The 19,382-nt window shown below is 42.0% G+C and overlaps 2 protein-coding genes across 4 annotated transcripts in view; one reads left to right on the top strand and one right to left on the bottom strand.

Annotated features, from left to right (window-relative positions):
• LOC143281362 (uncharacterized) overlaps positions 1-1,137 on the bottom strand; it is a 37,119-nt gene extending 35,982 nt beyond the window's left edge. The window contains exon 1 of the mRNA XM_076586566.1: positions 1,104-1,137. Within this exon, the coding sequence (XP_076442681.1) occupies positions 1,104-1,137 (34 nt within the window). The remainder of the gene's footprint in view (positions 1-1,103) is intronic.
• Positions 1,138-1,327: 190 nt separating this feature from the next.
• The window catches only part of LOC143281508 (uncharacterized), a 71,465-nt gene continuing 53,410 nt past the window's right edge, over positions 1,328-19,382 (top strand). The window contains exons 1-2 of one of the 3 annotated variants that reach the window (XM_076586719.1): positions 1,328-1,465; positions 1,817-2,207. In XM_076586719.1, coding sequence (XP_076442834.1) covers positions 2,147-2,207 — 61 coding nt within the window. In that variant the 5' untranslated portion in view covers positions 1,328-1,465; positions 1,817-2,146. Of the gene's footprint in view, positions 1,640-1,816; positions 2,208-19,382 lie in introns of all 3 variants that reach the window. The other 2 variants (XM_076586717.1, XM_076586718.1) reach the window with 2 other exon arrangements.

The following is a 19,382-nucleotide window of genomic DNA, read 5'->3' on the forward strand; positions in this document are numbered from 1 at the left end:
CCCCACCCCTTGCCCGCGTCGCCCCTGATGGATTGGTAGCAGTTGCGGCAAACTTTGTCACTTGGAACAGTTTGTCATGGTCCTTTGCTTTCGCTCAGGCATTACAGCGCGGTTTGTTACAGTTTTGTGTTTTGTCACATATGATTTGTAGTTGACTGAGTATCGCTTGGTGTCAACTGAAAAGCCGTTACATAAGTTGATTTCATTGCTATTGTTCTATGATGGGCTAACAGTCAACACGAACATGAACCAGAAAACAACAGCCAGGAAAGAAACCAAAAACAACAGCAAAAAGAAAAAAAAAAGAAAAAAAGGAACGAATACAAAGAAAAGGAATACGAAAACAACAACGATAACAACAGCAAGTACAAAACAAGCAGTTACTTTAGCAGCGTCAGTGATGTTATGTACAGAACAGCGAATCGCGGTGGCGCAGTTTAACGTACACGATTGGAGATCTGATTCGATTATCTGATCATGATAGATACTTGTTTTTTGCAAAATTCCCGGGCCATTAAAACTTATTGCTTGGTATCCTTTATGTATGTTTTACAAAACAGCTTTTTTTTCTCTCGTCAGCTGGCATATGATGAGCATGTAGACTGCACTACACTACGCTACAACATAACACAATACATCCATACTGGAAATTAATTGTGCGTGCGTGCGCGCGCGTGTGCGTGCGTGCGTACGTGTGTGTGTGTGTGTGTGTGTGTGTGTGTGTGTGTGTGTGTGTGTGTGTGTGTAGTCCACCCCTACGTCTCCCATTTCCCCCGTAAACCCCCCCCCAAAAAAAACAACAAAAAAAACGAAAAAACGTATGCATGGGACGTGTTGGGAGATTCCAAGCAGATAATTAAAACACAATGAACAACTCCCCACCCTCAGCCAGCCTCAACCCCTCCACCGCTACATCCACACCAACCTGTGCATTCCCTCCCCCCTCCCCCTCCCTCCCCCCTTCTGTTTGCCATCTCTCACCTCCACACCAACACGACAACCTGCCAGTTCTCACCCCCTCCACCCCCCCCTCAGCCCCTCGCCTAATTCCTCCTGCCCTTCCACTTGTCATCCCCGCTTCAGTAATTGAAGTGGACGCCCACCACGGAATTCAGCGAACAGCTCTCGGCCAACCATGTTCTCAGCACCTGGCACCAAAAATCAATCAAAAACTGCCCCCCCCCCCCTTCCGCCAACCCACAATCCTCTAGTACCTCCCCCACCACCTTTCCTCCATCTCTACCCCCCTCCCCTCGCCCCCCCCCCCCTTCCCCCCCTTCCCCAGTCTGCATCTGTCAGGATCGCGCCGCGCTCTCAACGCAGACCTGTTGACGATTGTTCGTCTGACTGAGAACGAAGCTGGGCGATCAAAACGAGGCTCGCAGACGACACTCGGGGTTTTCAATCTGTGCATTCCAGGCTCGGGCTCTCTCTTTCCAATTCTTCTTCAGCCCGGTTCGAGAAGGTTCTTAGTCGCTCCTGCTGACCGATTATATATATATGGAGAAAACAGTGTTGTGCACAAAAATTTCGTTGATGTTCTCGATGGTTTTGTTTTGGATTTGTTAAGGAATGAGGTGGAATCTTGTTTTATTGCTATAAGCAAGAAAAGTTGGAATTCGGCGAAGGAACCGTGCTGGTAAACCGCGTTTTTCTTGTGTTTGTTGATTTGGATTCTTCTTTCTCGACTTTTATTCTTTGCTTCAAAAACAACAGTTTCCTATTTCTTTAGCACTCTTTTCTAATCCTCTCGTTACAGAATCTCGTTTTGTTTGGTATCTAATCTTAATCTCTTCTCTTTTTCTCTCTTTTCCAGCGCCCAGGAAAGACGCGAGGGCGTCCAGGAAACTGACATAATCATTGTCATTTCGCCAAATCAAGTTTGTGGTGCCTGAAATCGCTTATTATTATTATTATTATTATTATTATTATTATCATCATCATTTAGCCAAATCAAGTTCTTGGTGCCTGAAATCGCGAAGCACGTGAAAGAATAAGTCACGTGGTACCTGAAAAGGCACTGTAGCACATTCCCAGTCAGGGCAACGTGACGCAGTCTTTACCTGGAACAACCCTTCCCGGAGCTTTACAACGAAACCTTTCAAGCTGCATACTCCCCGAACAGCAGCTCCAACCACCACCCAGGATGGGAAACGATTGCCGCTGTTGTCTTCTGGCCGTCCTCTGCGTGGTCATGGCTGTTTGGGGTGAGAGGTTTTGCTTGTGATTTGTTTCTTCTTGGTCCATGTGGTTTCACTCCAGGCATTGATGACAAGCTCATGTTCACTCTGTGATTCAGTCACTTGATTCTCACTAGCACCAAAACCTTCGCGATCTCTCTTCCTTTCTTAGTATATCTGTGTCTCTGTCTTATTTTATTGACTCTACTTGTGTAAACAAAGTGAGTCTATGTTTTAACCCGGTGTTCGGTTGTCTGTGTGTGCGTGTGTGTGTGTCTGTGTGTGTGTGTGTGTCCGTGGCAAACTTTAACATTGACATTTTCTCTGCAAATACTTTGTCAGTTGACACCAAATTAGGCATAAAAATAGGACAAATTCAGTTTTTTTCCAGTCATCTTGTTTAAAACAATATTGCACCTCTGGGATGGGCACAAAAAAGTAAAAATGAAGCCTAATTATATGCAAACTGCATTTACTGTTATATTTATATTTTTTGTATTCTCTAAACTTGGCACTTTGATCTGATATTCTGACAACAACAAGAGCAGTCATTTTTATCATTTGTTTTGTTCAAACAGGAACTTCTTTTGCTAAGCATGGAAGTTATTTATTTTGCAAACGTTTTGGTGCAGATAGTAAAAAAGGGAAATTACTCTGTAATAAATGCTAGGGGACTTAATTTGCTTTAAACTGATCTTTCTCATCTTAAACATAACATTTTGAAATTATACTCAATACATAAAAAGCTTGTGTGTTTTACTCTCAGTGTACAGGGCTTTCACTATGTTCATTCACCCAAGTGGTCTTTTTCGGAAAATACTAAAATCAATACGACGAGTGGACTTTACAGATCTGTTGGCTGAGCCCTGAAGGTCATGGGCAAAATTCAATTGCGTACACATATTTATACACATTCAAAGCGCGTGCTCATATTCTTCGCGAACGCGAACGACGCCATTTTGTTTCAAGTTGTTGACCTGCCCGTTCAATCCTATATTCAATGCACAATACACGATAACATGTGATGGAAAGTTGGAGAAGGAGACCGTTAAATATTTATTCAGAGAAAGATTTGTGAACGCCTCATCACTTACTGGATTATGCCCAAAACTGCCATAAAAATATCCATAGAATCAGTCGGAATTCAGTTAAAAATAATTTTATTGTAAACCATGTGAGTTAATACCCTTGAACTGATCACGATGAAACGAAAAAATTTCCAGTCTTGACTTTTCTCAAAATGAAGTCCTTTTTACTTCTTACGACGTTTAGAAGTACTTGTACTTGGCTCTACATGTTATAGTTTAACAAAATACTAAATTTTCATATCAACTTTAAAACTATAAAACTAGAATGAACATAAAAGAGAAATTGAATCGACCGTGTCGTACTACATTCCCAGCGGGTGTAACTAAACTTGTACATGTATCTAGATCTAGTGAAAACGGCTAAATGTTGCAGTGTGACTGCGGCGATAGCCATTAAAAAGAATTTTTTATTGCCCTTAAAGATTTTTTGAATGCCCAAGATACACCAGAATAATATGATTTAAACAGCGTTCTCACTGCGAATACCGCAATTGATTTATCGCCCTGTAAAAAGTATGTTCAAATGTTAAATTTTAGAACGTCAGTTAAGAAGCCACGATAGTGTAATGGATAAGGCAATTTCTTCTCACCCGAACACGCGGGGTTTGAATCTGGTTAGGACTTTTTTTTTTTCTTTTTCTTTTTTTTTTTTTTTTTTAAACGCGAAGCTTTATAATAACAAATACAGAACACATTTTAACGATTTTTTTTGATTTTTTTTAAGTATATCACAAGTGAGTCTTGAAGGCCTTGCCTCTCTTGTTTCATTTGTATTTAACGAGATGTGTACGTTCTGTTGACTATTGTTTGAAATTTTTTTTTGTTTTTGTTTCAGTATTATTGTGTGCGTGCGTGCGTACGTGCGTGTGTTCTGCATGAATCCCCGCTTATGTAAATTAATTGAATTTTTTGTGTAACTAATTCTATATTAAGGAAGCATGCTATTCAGTACCATTGATGTATATTGTCTGAGAAAGGTTTTCTATTGTTGCCTTGCATTTGTTGTACAGTCGTTACTATTCTTCATACCAGCTATTTATTGGTGTACTCGTTGTCCATGTGTGTCTTCTATTTTCTCTCCGTGTGTCTGTATATGTCTATATCTCTGTCTCTGTCTCTGTATCTGCCTATATCTCTCTGTCTCTCTGTCTCTGTATCTGCCTATATCTCTCTGTCTCTCTGTCTCTGTATCTGCCTATATCTCTCTGTCTCTGTATCTGCCTATCTCTCTCTATCACTGTCTTTCTGTCTCTCAGTCTCTGTATCTGCCTATATCTCTCTATCACTGTCTTTCTGTCTCTCAGTCTCTGTATCTGTCTATATCTCTCTGTCTCTCTGTCTCTGTATCTGTCTATATCTCTCTGTCTCTGTCTCTGTCTCTGTATCTGTCTATATCTCTGTCTCTCTGTCTCTGTATCTGTCTATATCTCTGTCTCTCTGTCTCTGTATCTGTCTATATCTCTCTGTCTCTGTATCTGTCTATATCTCTATCACTGTCTTTCTCTGTCTCTCAGTCTCTGTATCTGTCTATATCTCTCTGTCTCTCTGTCTCTGTATCTGTCTATATCTCTCTGTCTCTGTATCTGTCTATATCTCTCTATCACTGTCTTTCTGTCTCTCTGTCTCTGTATCTGTCTATATCTCTATCACTGTCTTTCTGTCTCTCTGTCTCTGTATCTGTCTATATCTCTCTGTCTCTCTGTCTCTGTATCTGTCTATATCTCTCTGTCTCTCTGTCTCTGTATCTGTCTATATCTCTCTGTCTCTGTATCTGTCTATATCTCTATCACTGTCTTTCTCTGTCTCTCAGTCTCTGTATCTGTCTATATCTCTCTGTCTCTCTGTCTCTGTATCTGTCTATATCTCTCTGTCTCTGTATCTGTCTATATCTCTCTATCACTGTCTTTCTGTCTCTCTGTCTCTGTATCTGTCTATATCTCTATCACTGTCTTTCTCTGTCTCTCTGTCTCTGTATCTGTCTATATCTCTATCACTGTCTTTTTCTGTCTCTCAGTCTCTGTATCTGCCTATATATATCACTGTCTTTCTCTGTCTCTCAGTCTCTGTATCTGTCTATATCTCTGTCACTGTCTTTCTCTCTCTCTCTGTATCTGTATCTGTCTATATCTCTGTCACTGTCTTTCTGTCTCTCTCTCTCTGTATCTGCCTATATCTCTGTCTTTCTCTGTCTCTGTCTCTGCCTCTATCTCTCTGTCACTGTCTTTCTGTCTCTCTGTCTCTGTATCTGTCTATATATCTCTGTCTTTGTCTCTGTCTCTGTATCTGCCTATATCTCTCTGTCTAGGTATCTGTCTATATATCTGTCTGTCTTTGTCTGCCTATCTCTCTCTATCACTGTCTCTCTCTGATGTGACATCCCGACGTTGTTCCACTTATCATAAGGAATATTGTGTATGACTTTCCTGTCTGTACTTTAGTAAAAACATCCACGTTGTAAGTGTGTACTTTCCATCATATCCATCCATTATGTGTCAGTGTATCAATCCATCCATTCCATATGTCAAAATATCTATACATCCTGCCATCTATACAGCTACTTATGTAACGGCCCACATACCTTATTTCTACCGATCTTGTCCTTCCGTCATTTCGCTATCGAAATCGGGGTAAGAGAAACGGGCAGGAAAGCGCGAACGCATTAACCCTAATCTGATAGGAATTCATAATTCTTCTTCTTATTGTTATTCTTATCGATAATTATATGGCTGTCTTCGGCCAGAGACCACGTTCTGTGCACTTCGAGAGTCCTCTGTACAACAGGTTAGCTTCAGGGCTACATCCGGCAGGCGCTCGTTTCCTGTGTCATTTAGTCAGGCTTCAGTCGTGCACACACACACACACACACACACACACACACACACACACACAGAGGCTAGCTGGCCTTTGGGAACCATCCCAACGCCGACTATCCTAAACCCATCTTGGCCAAGAGAGTGGGGGTGTAACTTGGGCAAGACACTCTCCACTCTAATCAGATTCCAGCCCAGATCGTCAGGACTGCAGACGCCTCTTCTGCTGTCCTGGTGGTCATAGCTGGACACGACTGTCATGCATCAGTTGTGTTCGATAGAACTCTAGCTTCCCCTCCTGACTAAAGCTTGTAAGACGTGTCAACAATGACGTGACTGTTCTTCCTACAGAGCCTGGCTTAGCATATCCGAAGCAGGTCCGTCTCACCCACTGTTTGATAGTGCCGCCACCACCCTCTAATGACTTCTTCGAAGTGACCCTTTGTCCGGTTTCGCCTTCCCGCCATTCGCGTTTCGAGAAACCCAGCCTCCCCATCTCCCCCTCTGCCTCTCCCACTCAGCCTCCCCTCCCTCCCTCTGCCTCTCTCTCCCACCCAGCCCCCCTCTCCCCCCCCTCTGCCACCCTCTCCCCCCCTCTCTGCCACCCTCTCCCCCCCTCCCCTCTCCCCCTCCCCTCTCCCTACCCTCTCCCCCTCCCCCCCTCTCCCCCCCTCTATCCCCCACCCTACCCTCTCCCACCCTCCCCCCTCCCCTCCCCCTCTCCTCCCCCTCTCCTCCCCTCTCCCACCTAGCCTCCCTCTGTCCCACCCAGACTCCCTCTCTCCCAGTCAGCCTCTCCCTCTCTTCCTCACCCAGCCTCTATCTCCCTCCCTCTCTCACTCTCCCCCTCTCGGTCTCTCCCTCTATCTCTCCCTCTCACCCCCCCCCTCTCTCTAAGATAATATAAGAATAACTTTATTATCTCCAATTGGAGAAATTTGGTCAGGTGCATAGACAAACAATATGGGGACCATAACTGTTAAAGTCAACAACAGCTTTTACGAATATAACGAAGACAAATGTAAAAAAAAAATATCACATACACCGTTTCATACATACATCCACACATTGCAGGTAATAACTAGTACTCTTAATGTAAAAACAGAAAGAAATAAACATTATTTTGAATATAAGTATAAGCATAGCCTACTCTATTGCACATTGATTATGATAGATATCAAGATAAACTACGGAAAACCACAATCAGATCAGCACACACCCGCACCCCCCACCCCCCACCCACCCCACACACGCGGATTACTTGATTAAATAGGAGTAATAAACATATGTTCTCAAATATAAAAGTTCACATATTCGCTTTTTAAAACATTGCAATTAAGTATTACATCGTAATTATTAGCAGATATATATTCAGAATATGAACCTTAGCATAAGGCATATTCCATTGTACATTCATCCTGCATATTGCACATTATTCATCCTGCATATTGCAGATTATTCATCCTACATGTTGCGCATTCATAATAACCAATTGTCACGTTTTTAAGCTCAGTAACACCCCACCCCCCCACCCCCCCACCCACCCTGCCCGCACTCTCCTCTCCCCCCCCCCCCCCCAAACACACACACAACACTAGAACAAGGTACAACCTATCATGCACGGAATTTCACACGTCTCTCTCTCTCTCTCTCTCTCTCTCTCTCTCTCTCTCTCTCTCTCACACACACACACACACACACACTCACTTTCTCTCTGTCTCTCACTCTCTCATCCGTTTTTAACTGGTATTTGGCCCAGAATATTTTTTGCACCTGGAGGAATATAATGAAATTAATGATAATGGTAAGGAATACGTCACAACCAACTGGAATCAGAATAATGTGTAATGTTACACTAACATTTAAAGTGTTATAATGTTTTGTTCATGTATCAGTTTGATTCATCTTGTTTCATATTCCACATATGTTTTCTTCCTGTGCTGCTTTGATGGTATTTGATGGTATATGCAAACAGCTTATCTCCGGAGTCATGAAAGATCAGCTTGTCAGACTGCCACCTGTTGCAGGCACAGTGGGGTGCGTGTGTGTGTGGGGGTGCGTGTGTGTGTGTGTGTGTGCACCATCCCCACTTTTGCTACAGCACTCCATCCCCACTTTTGCTACACCATCCCCACTTTTGCTACAGCACAACATCCCCACTTTTGCTACACCATCCCCACTTTTGCTACAGCACAACATCCCCACTTTTGCTACAGCACAACATCCCCACTTTTGCTACACCATCCCCACTTTTGCTACAGCACAACATCCCCACTTTTGCTACAGCACAACATCCCCACTTTTGCTACACCATCCCCACTTTTGCTACAGCACAACATCCCCACTTTTGCTACACCATCCCCACTTTTGCTACACCATCCCCACTTTTGCTACAGCACAACATCCCCACTTTTGCTACAGCACAACATCCCCACTTTTGCTACACCATCCCCACTTTTGCTACAGCACAACATCCCCACTTTTGCTACACCATCCCCACTTTTGCTACACCATCCCCACTTTTGCTACAGCACAACATCCCCACTTTTGCTACAGCACAACATCCCCACTTTTGCTACAGCACAACATCCCCACTTTTGCTACACCATCCCCACTTTTGCTACAGCACAACATCCCCACTTTTGCTACAGCACAACATCCCCACTTTTGCTACACCATCCCCACTTTTGCTACAGCACAACATCCCCACTTTTGCTACAGCACACCATCCCCACTTTTGCTACAGCACAACATCCCCACTTTTGCTACAGCACAACATCCCCACTTTTGCTACACCATCCCCACTTTTGCTACAGCACAACATCCCCACTTTTGCTACAGCACAACATCCCCACTTTTGCTACACCATCCCCACTTTTGCTACAGCACAACATCCCCACTTTTGCTACACCATCCCCACTTTTGCTACAGCACAACATCCCCACTTTTGCTACACCATCCCCACTTTTACTACACCATCCCCACTTTTGCTACAGCATCCCCACTTTTGCTACAGCACAACATCCCCACTTTTGCTACAGCACAACATCCCCACTTTTGCTACACCATCCCCACTTTTGCTACAGCACAACATCCCCACTTTTGCTACACCATCCCCACTTTTGCTACACCATCCCCACTTTTGTTACAGCACACCATCCCCACTTTTGCTACAGCACAACATCCCCACTTTTGCTACACCATCCCCACTTTTGCTACACCATCCCCACTTTTGTTACAGCACACCATCCCCACTTTATATATAGCGCCCCGTCCCCACATTTACTACATCATCTCCATTTTTGCTACACCATCCTCAGTTTTGCTTCAGCACAACATCCCCACTTTTGCTACACCATTCCCACTTTTGCTACAGCACCCTATCCCCACTTTTGCTACAGCATCCCCACTTTTGCTGCTACATCCCCACTTTTGCTACAGCACCCTATCCCCACTTTTGCTACATCATCCCCACTTTTGCTACACTTTTGCTACAGCATCCCCACTTTTGTTACAGCATCCCCACTTTTGCTACAGCACCCCATCCCCCCTTTTGCTACAGCATCCCCACTTTTGCTACAGCACCCCATCCCCACAATTGCTACAGCATCCCCACTTTTGCTACAGCACCCCATCCCCACTTTTGCCATCCCCACATTTGCTACACCATCCCCACTTTTGCTACAGCACCCGATCCCCACTTTTGCTACTTTTGCTACAGCACCCCATCCCCACTTTTGCTACAGCACCCCATCCCCACTTTTGCTACAGCACCCCATCCCCACATTTGCTACATCTACTTTTGCTACAGCACCCCATCCCCACTTTTTGCTACAACACCCCCCACTTTTATTACAGCAATCCGTTCCCCACTTTTATTACAGCACCCCGTCCCCACTTTTGTTACAGCACCCCATCCCCACTTTTGTTACAGCACCCCATCCCCACTTTTGTTACAGCATCCACACTTCTGCTACAGCATCCACACTTCTGCTACAGCATCCACACTTTTGCTACAGCATCCACACTTTTGCTACAGCACCCCATCCCCACTTCTGCTACACCATCCACTACATTGCATCCGCCATTGCTACAGAGTATCCAGCCCCACCGGCGCAGTACGAACTCGACTCCGTACTCCCTTCGTCGAGTAACTAGTTTCATTGTCGACGTCACCATCAGGCAGATTATGTCTGCATCTTAACACATGTTTGCCCATCACCCCCGCTTAACCCCCACCCCCCCTTCCCAATCCTCCAACCCTACCGGCCCTCTTTAACCCCTTCTGTCCTCACCCTGCCCCGTCCCTTCTCCTCCTCCTCCCCCTCCTCCTCCTCCTGCTCAAACTTGCTCCCTCAAGACGCCGTCCGTGTATGATGGTGATCGACCTGTCTTGTCTCCTGTCCCTCTGATGTGGTATCGATTAGCCAGGGGGTGTACTGCTGCTGGGTGGTGGAGGAGGAGGATGGGGGTGGTGTCTGTCGTCTGACGTCAGCCCCATTATCATGGGACATGTGGTGGGCAAGAGATTATGAACAGGAACAGGAGCACGCCCCATTTTACGTAAATACTGGAAATAATTAAGGGGCTTGTGTGTGGGTGGGTGGGGGGTTGGAATGGGTCATCGTTCTGAAAAAAAGAAAAAGCCTGTTTGACAGTGTGTGTGCGTGTGTGTGTGTGTGTGAATTAACACACGCGTATTTTGTCAAATTCTAACGAAATTTGATGATGAGAAGACCATTCAATATGTGTATGTGCATGATTGGTGTGTCCGCATTTCTTTACACAATTTTCAACTTTTCGTATCTTGGTTTAGTCTTGCTTTTCTTCAGTATTGCATGTTTGTGTGTATATATCTATAGATGCATATAATATATATATATATATATATATATATATATATATATATATATATACATACATATATATATATATATATATATATATATATATATATATATATATATATCAAGAGCGAACAAAGACAACAGCAACAACAACACGGCAGCAGAACTACAGCCTTATTCTTCCCACATAGTACCACAAGGGCACTAATAAGTGAGACAGACATTCTAAACCACCACCAGGTCCACTCGGAGGCACTGCATCTCAGCCTCACTCTCACCAGCATCAAACAGGCATGTGGGTTGTTATTTTCAGTCCAACTTCCTCTCTCTCTCCGCAGGTAAGTAGTAGGCCTCCTTCGGTCATGGCTGACCATGGATATAGTATATCCGACCTAATGTCTAGTTGGGCTGTCTGCTTGGACCAAGCAGCGTCGCCTGTGACTGTAGAGACCGATGCGAGAAAGGCAGTCTCTGTCGCAGCGATCACATGTGTAAGCTGATGCTGGCCTGTCGGCTGCCATCCCTTTTCTGTGAGCTCGCTTTTCTGCTGCAGCAGCTGACTGTCCTCACCAATCCGTAGCTGATTCTTGAGAGTGCTTCATCTGTTGCGGTCATCTGCAAGGTTCTCCCAGGACTCAGTGTTGATCTCAAGTGCCTTCATGTCACGTTTGCAAACGTCTTTGTATCTCAGCTGTGGGCGGCCGATGCTTCTCTGCCCCGAGGCGAGCTCTAGGTAGGAGCCTGTGTTCCAGATGTCTTTTGGGATGCGACCATCATCCATGCGGAGTCTGGATATCAAGAAGGCACTGGGACCAACACAGAGCCCTCAAATCCTCCACTGAGGAAGTAATCAACGATCCTAGCCAGCAGATGGAGAGATGGGCAGAACACTACTCCGACCTCTACTCCACAGAAAATATGGTGTCCGACTCAGCCCTCGATGCCATCAAGTGCATGCCGGTCATGGAAGAACTCGATGCAGAGCCAACTGAGAACGAACTCAGCAAGGCCACTAACAGCCTGACATCAGGCAAGGCACCTGGCAGCGACGGAATTCCCCCAGACCTCATTAAACATTGCAAGACTACTCTTCTGCATCCTATACATACGGTCCTCTGTCAGTGCTGGAATGAAGGAGCAGGACATGATGGACGCCAAGATTATCACCCTCTACAAAAACAAGGGTGAAAGGAGCGACTGCAACAACTACATAGGCATCTCACTTCTCAGCATTGAAGGCAAAATCTACGCTCGGGTCTTAATTCGCTTGCAGAAACTGGCCGAACGTTTAACCATTGATGAATAATGACATTTCAAGAGATATCAAATTTCTTACAAATATTAAGAAAAGTATACGCTTATAGTTGCTATTTTATCAATGGTTGCCCGCATCTTTCCGCACGCCTCACCGCTTCGATGCCGTAAAAATAGACCAACAATTATCTCCCTTTCTTTCCAATGTTTCACATGTCAAATACAAATCATTTACCATATTCAGCAGTATTTTTTTTTTTTTCACAAGCATGAACTTACTACCAATATTAACTCATGGCGTCTAGCTGGACGTGCTCCTTAAACCTTAAAATATCCAATAAAATTGTCATGAACATGTGAAAATCAAGATCTTATATTACCCCCCTTCCATTGAAATAAAACTAACCTGGGCAGACAATGTCATAAAAATGTAGCTCCTGACCAATTCTCAAATTTCAATATTTATTCCTTACATTTCCATTCATATTATATAAAGATAACATTTGAGCAACACGTGACAACTCATCGCCCCTTCACAGGCTCATAACTTCCACAATAAACAACCATTGCAGAAATGACTAAAGGTAGGTCACGACAAATAGGAGACAGAAAATACAAACGAAACAAAGAAACACGACGAAGGAAAACAATACATGGGTAACAGGTCTGGAATACAGGCTCCTACCTGGACGTTGCACCACGACTGGAACAGAAGCACCAACACCTCGAAGACGCGCGCCAGGCAGAACCCCAGACCACGATGCTGACAACTGTGGAGACTCACTGACGGGACTGAGGACAAAACCAGCCACTGGCCAACGCACAGTGTTCTGTAGATGAACCAACGGGTGCTGACACAGAAACAGAGAAACGAAGAACAGTCCCATCTGGCGGACATGAAGTCGTTTACAGAGGGTAGAACGAATCGCAGCCGCTAAGCGCTGGTTCCATCACCGTCCTTCTCCAAGGACTGACTCCCTTCGAGTGAAGACCGGGAAAAACCGGCGAGGAGCATTTGAAGTATTAGTACTCCGCTCACTCTGCTCACTAAGCTTCCTATATATATATATATATATATATATTTTTTTTTTTTTTTTTTTTTTTTTCGTTCAGTTGCACGAGACACTTATAAAACATCGAAAACATGACACAACAACACGATCTTTCTCCACACTCGAACGCCCAGCCACCAAGGGGAACACGCACGATGAAAAACATCGTGCACGCACATAAGAAACACGTGTACCCGTCTCTAAAAATAATTCAGCGACCCACCAGCCTCCGCCAACTTCGCCTGGGAATGAGACGGATTTGAACCCCCCCCCCCCCCCCATAAACGCAAAAGAAAATAAAAACAGCGGAATCATTATGTCGTCAGTGACAGTATTGTATTGTATTACATTGAACTGCATTGTATAGGCTACAATTGTAGGCTAGTGTACTGTGCTGCATTATAAGCTGTTATCTTGTACACAGACAGGATACGTATTTTAGGGCAGATATCTGTCGGACAGATGCTACAAATATATTGACCCACTCTTTGTTACAACCGACAGCTACGTTTTAGAATAAGTATTTTAGGGCGGATATCTTATAGGGCAGATGCTACAAATATATTGACCCACTTTTTGTCACAACCGACAGCTACGTTTTAGGATAAGAATTTTAGGGCAGATATCTTATAGGGCAGATGCTACAAATATATTGACCTATACAAAGCATGCACGTGCTAGAAGCTGTTATGACACATGCACGTGCTAGAAGCTGTTATGACATATGCACGTGCTAGAAGCTGTTATGACATATGCACGTGCTGGAAAGACATCATTTTACTCCCATCATCATACCACCCACCGCTTCAGTTTTGTGTTTCTGCCGCTGCTAATGCTGTTGCCGCCATTCCTGTTATGATCACACCTGCTAAATGGCTAATTAAAACGAACTGGTAATTAATGTTACATTTTGCCTCTCGCCTGTCGTCCTCATTTGCAAACAACAGCAACAACAACAACATAACCATCAAGTTATTTTATCTATCCATCTGTCTGTCTGTCTGTCCATCTGTCTGTCACGTCTGTTTATGGATCTGTATATTGGTCTATCTCTTTATCTATGCGTGTGTGTTAGTTTGTGTGTTTGCGTGAATATGTGTGTGTGTGTGTGTGTGTGTCTGTGTGTGTGTGCGTGTGTGTAGGAAGGAATTTTTGTTTAATGTCCCGTCACACATATCGGTGATTGAAGACATTTTGTAAAAGTATTTATGAATACATCTGAGTATTATCGGTTAGAAGGGGTGGGAGATGTGGATGAATGGAGGGTTTGGGGAAACTGGGCAAATGAGGGTAAAAATGTGGGTGAAATTTGAAAGAAAAACAAAACAAACAAACAAACAAACAAACAAACAAAAAACCTCTAAATACAGTTACAGGAAATTACTTAAAGGACTTCGTAAAAGAGAAGTCGTTAAACTGACAAGCGAAACAACTGATAATGAATGCAAAAAGTCAAAAACATCAACGTTCTCAGTCACTTGTGAAGACACACTTTCGTGTACAAAAGGCTTCATCAAGCTACAGTGAAAAATTATATGCTCAATTGTCAGGTTATTAAAGCATATACACTTGACATTAGAACAATACTTGGTCCGTAATGAATTTGATAATAGGCTGAGAGCTAAGCTCAGAATTGGTCTGCGAATCGGACCAAAGTCTGAGAGAGTCAACTGACGAGGTTTTAGACTTGAATTCAAGCACCTATAAAAGTCTCTTTCTAGTATATTGCTTATTTCCTTGTATGACAATGGGCAATATACTTTTATACTATCTATATGATTTTTTGCTCCCCTTTTTGCTGCCCTATCTGCTTGGTCGTTATAACGGAATCCAGTGTGGGATGGTATCCAACAAAAATCAACATTTGTACCCTTCACAAATAGGGAGTGCAATAAATACCTAATTTCAAAAAATAAATCTTCTCTTTGATTATTCTCAAAAAGGAGCAAACCTTTTAAGACAGATTGAGAATCAACACAAAATAGGATATTACTTATTATGATTGGTATATCAACAAGATGATTTAAAGCCATAAGGATGGCCACCAATTCAGCTGTAAAAATTGAATGTCCCTTACCTAAATAATATGATTTTTCTGTTTTTAGGTCAGGAATGACAAAAGCAGATCCTGCACTGCTATCATCCAGGACCGAGCCATCAGTGTAAACTTTTAAATGATAATCAAAATTTTCTTCTAATTCAATTCTGACAGATGCTGCTATTATATGTGGAGATTCTCCTTTTGTTGTGTCAGAAGCACATATGTTGACGTTTGCTTTTGTTAACTCCCAGGGAGGGACAGGTGGCACCAGAACACGAGGTGCCATATCATGCAAATCAATGTCTGAAGAATTTAAAATATCTGACACATATGTGCGAATGGTTTGTAGATTTGAATTATTGTGTGCATTTTTTGGAAAATCAATATCAGACCTAATATTTAATTCCTCAAAATCATCCACTGCTGTACATCTCACAATATATTTAGCAGAACTTAATTTTCTGATTTCATCTAGTGGTAGAATACCCGCAAGCTTATGAGGTCTTAGTATGCACAGGTACCCCTAAAGCCAGTTTCACAGCTTTACTGTCAATTATTCGCAGCTTCTTTAGGAACGTCGGCGGGGCAGAAAAGAAAATTTCTTGACCGTAGGTCAATCTTGATCTTACGAGAGATGTCGCTAAATGTAAAAGAATTTTGGAGTCTTGTCCCCAAGGAGAGTGACTTACAATTTTTAAGAAATTTAAACTTTTAACTGCTTTAGTCACCATTGAATCAATGTGTTTCTTCCAGTTTAGTTTTGAAGTAAATAGGATCCCAAGAAATTTGATTTCCGACTTGAAAAATATTTCACGTCCTCCTAAAAAAAAACGTGGTAGTTTGCTAGGATTATAACCATTATTAAAGAGGATCAAATGTGTTTTTTCTACAGAAAACTCAAAACCATTAGATTGCATATAGCTACTCAGTCTATCGAGTTCACCCTGAAAATGTTTCTGTACATAATTTATGTAATGTAGGCTTGTCCTTTTCCTCAAGGATGTCTGAATCCATATAGCAATATCATCAGCATATTGAGCCAGCTTAGTAGATGATGAAAAACATGTATGTAAATCATAAAGCATAATGTTGAACAACAATGGAGAAATAATGGAACCCTGCGGGATTCCCATGTTTATAGGCCTAGAGGTTGATAAAGTTACTCCCACTTTTGCCACTATATATCTCCCACTTAAAAAGGATTTAACATAGTCATAAACATGACCCGACAGACCAATTTGTTTCAGCTTAAATAACAGTCTGCTTTGCCACACTCGGTCATAAGCTTTAGTAAGATCGAAGAAGGACGCAAGGATACTTTTTCGCTTAGAAAACTGTTTTTTAATTTGGGTAGTGAGACGGGTCAGATGATCAATTGTAGATCTTCCTTTCCGGAATCCAGTTTGAGCTGACGGAATTATGTTATTTTTGTCACAGTAATACACCATTCTAATATTTACAATTTTCTCCATGACTTTCCCAACGTGGGAGGTAACCGAAATAGGTCTATAACTCGAAGCTTCTGTTCGAGGTTTACTCTGTTTTAATACAGGAGTTACAATGGAAGTTTTCCATACCTCAGGGATTTGTCCACATTCCCAGCACTTTTGAAATAATGTATGTAATATAATCAACCAGTTTTCTGGCAAATGGTTTAACATGGTGTAAGATACTACATCCTTACCAACTGACACAGAGAGAGAGAGAGAGACAAGACAAGACACATTCTTTATTTCGAGGATAATAGATAAGCACTGGCGTGCTTTTTACATCCAGTCCCCGCCCTGAATAGGGTCCACACTACACGATACTAAATAAAATGAAAGCATGAAAGCATAGTGTTAGTAGAGATACATAACAGGGAAGAAAAATAAATAAATAAATAAATAAATAAATAAATAAATAAAATGAAATAAAAATTAAAATGAAATAAAAAATTAAAATGAAATAAAATAAAAAACAAACAAACAAAAAAACCAACCCCCCCCCAAAAAAAAAACAACAAAAAAACAACAACAAAAAACAAACAAAAAAAACAAAAACAAACAAAAAACCAACAACAAAAACAAACACAAAACAAAAACAAACAAAAAAACAACAACAAACAAACAAAACAAAAAACAAAACAAACAATCAAACAAAACAAAACAAACAACAACAACAACAACAACAACAACAACAACAACAACAACAACAACAACAACAACAACAACAACAACAACACACACACACACACACACACACACACACACACACAGGTACAAGCATGGTGGCTGTAAAATGTATGAAAAACTGAACCAACTGAAGGAAACAACACACACAACACACACTGCACTACAGATCAGTGGAGGATGGAGGGTGAGGGAGGTCAACCATACACATTTGATAAACAGTATTAAAATGAACGATTTACATTACACTTTATGGCATAAGGTGGGACAGACAATGTTTTTTGAAGGTGGTTGGGTAACGGTGTTGTTTAATTGTTTCTGGGATTGAGTTCCATAGGGTGGCGCCTGTGCGGACTAGACTGGATTTGAACAAGTCAGTTCTTGGAATTGGGATATGGACTTTGGGGGGATTCCTTGATGAATTTACAGAACATTTGTCTATTAATGTTGGTGGTGCATTACTTGTCATAATCTTTTGCATCATGATTCCTTTATTGTACTCTAATCTACGGATTAGTGGGAAAATATTCGCTTGTTTATAGTCTGAGTCTAAAAGGGAAGTCTTTTTAAGGAGTTCCAGCTTGAGCCCCCATTTATGAAGATTCTGTAATGGCTTCATGGTGTTCGCACTTGCGGAATCCCATAGTGTTGATGCATAATCTATCGTAGACTGAATATGTGCTTGAAAAAATAATTTCCGTGAATGAAGGTCAAGGAAATGTTTGATATTGGATAGCTGATGGGTTTTCTGGGCTGTCTTTTTGCAAAGGGAATTTATGTGAGGATTCTAAGTGAGATTGTTGTCAATTATAATCCCCAGAACTTTGTGATCACTGACCTGTTCAATGGGTTCACCTTTAATTTGGATGGAAGGAAAACTATGTATAGTGTTTTGCCTCTTTTGTCTGGTTGTGATTAACATGCATTTTGTTTTTTGAGCGTGTTTATTATATATTTCTGTAAATATTTCGATCCAGTGTTCTATTGCAAGATCGGGATCTGTTATATCATATACCGATGAAAGTTTGGAGCTACTCACATCATTTATAAAGAGCTGCTCATTAAATTTAGAGTAGCAACGATATGCTATTGTCTTATGGCCTGATTTGGGAATTTTTACTCCCTTTTTTCCCCTTGTGACGCAAACTGGGTAGTGATCACTGGAGTTGAATATCGGAACGCAAGCTGCTAATATATTGTTCTTATTGGAAGTGTATATGTGATCTATGAGCGTCTGTGAATTGTGCATAACTCTAGTGGGTGTATTGATTAGTTGATGTAGATTAAACAGACTTATTGTCGCGTTCCACTGTGTACTGGCTTTGGTAAGGTCTGTGTTGAAATCTCCAAGTAAGATGATTTCCTTTGATTTTAACGTGGCCGCGTCCATCATTTCGGTGAATTTATCTAACCAGTTTACCCGTTCTGCCGGATTTCTAAAACAGAACGCGATTAAAATGGAAGGGGTGTTTTTCAATTTGACTTCTATCCACATTGATTCTACATCGTGCTGTCCAAGATATGGTAGACGCTTAAATGTGAGGGATTCGCTGACATAGAGGAGTAGACCAGTCTCCCTGGCTTTTGTAGGGTCATTACGGATAACGTTATAGCCTGGGATGTACATCTCAGCATCACAGATATGTTCCGAGAGTCTTGATTCAAAGAGACCAAGTATATGAAAAGGTTTTCCATGGTTACTTAAAAGGGAGGTTATTTCTGTAGTTTTGTTAACTGCGTGATTTATATTTAAATGTGTGATTCTAAGACCGTCTTTAGATGGCCATACATTTTGGCTTGTGCTCATTTTTGTTTTCTTTGATGAACAATGAAAAATAAATGAAAATAGGTTGCCAACGGGAGAAAACAAACAAACGAACAAACAAAAACAAAAAACAACAACAAAACAACAACAACAAAAAAGCCCACAAAGGTACAA

Source organism: Babylonia areolata, chromosome 4 (assembly GCF_041734735.1).
Source record: "Babylonia areolata isolate BAREFJ2019XMU chromosome 4, ASM4173473v1, whole genome shotgun sequence".
Taxonomy (NCBI): domain Eukaryota; kingdom Metazoa; phylum Mollusca; class Gastropoda; order Neogastropoda; family Buccinidae; genus Babylonia; species Babylonia areolata.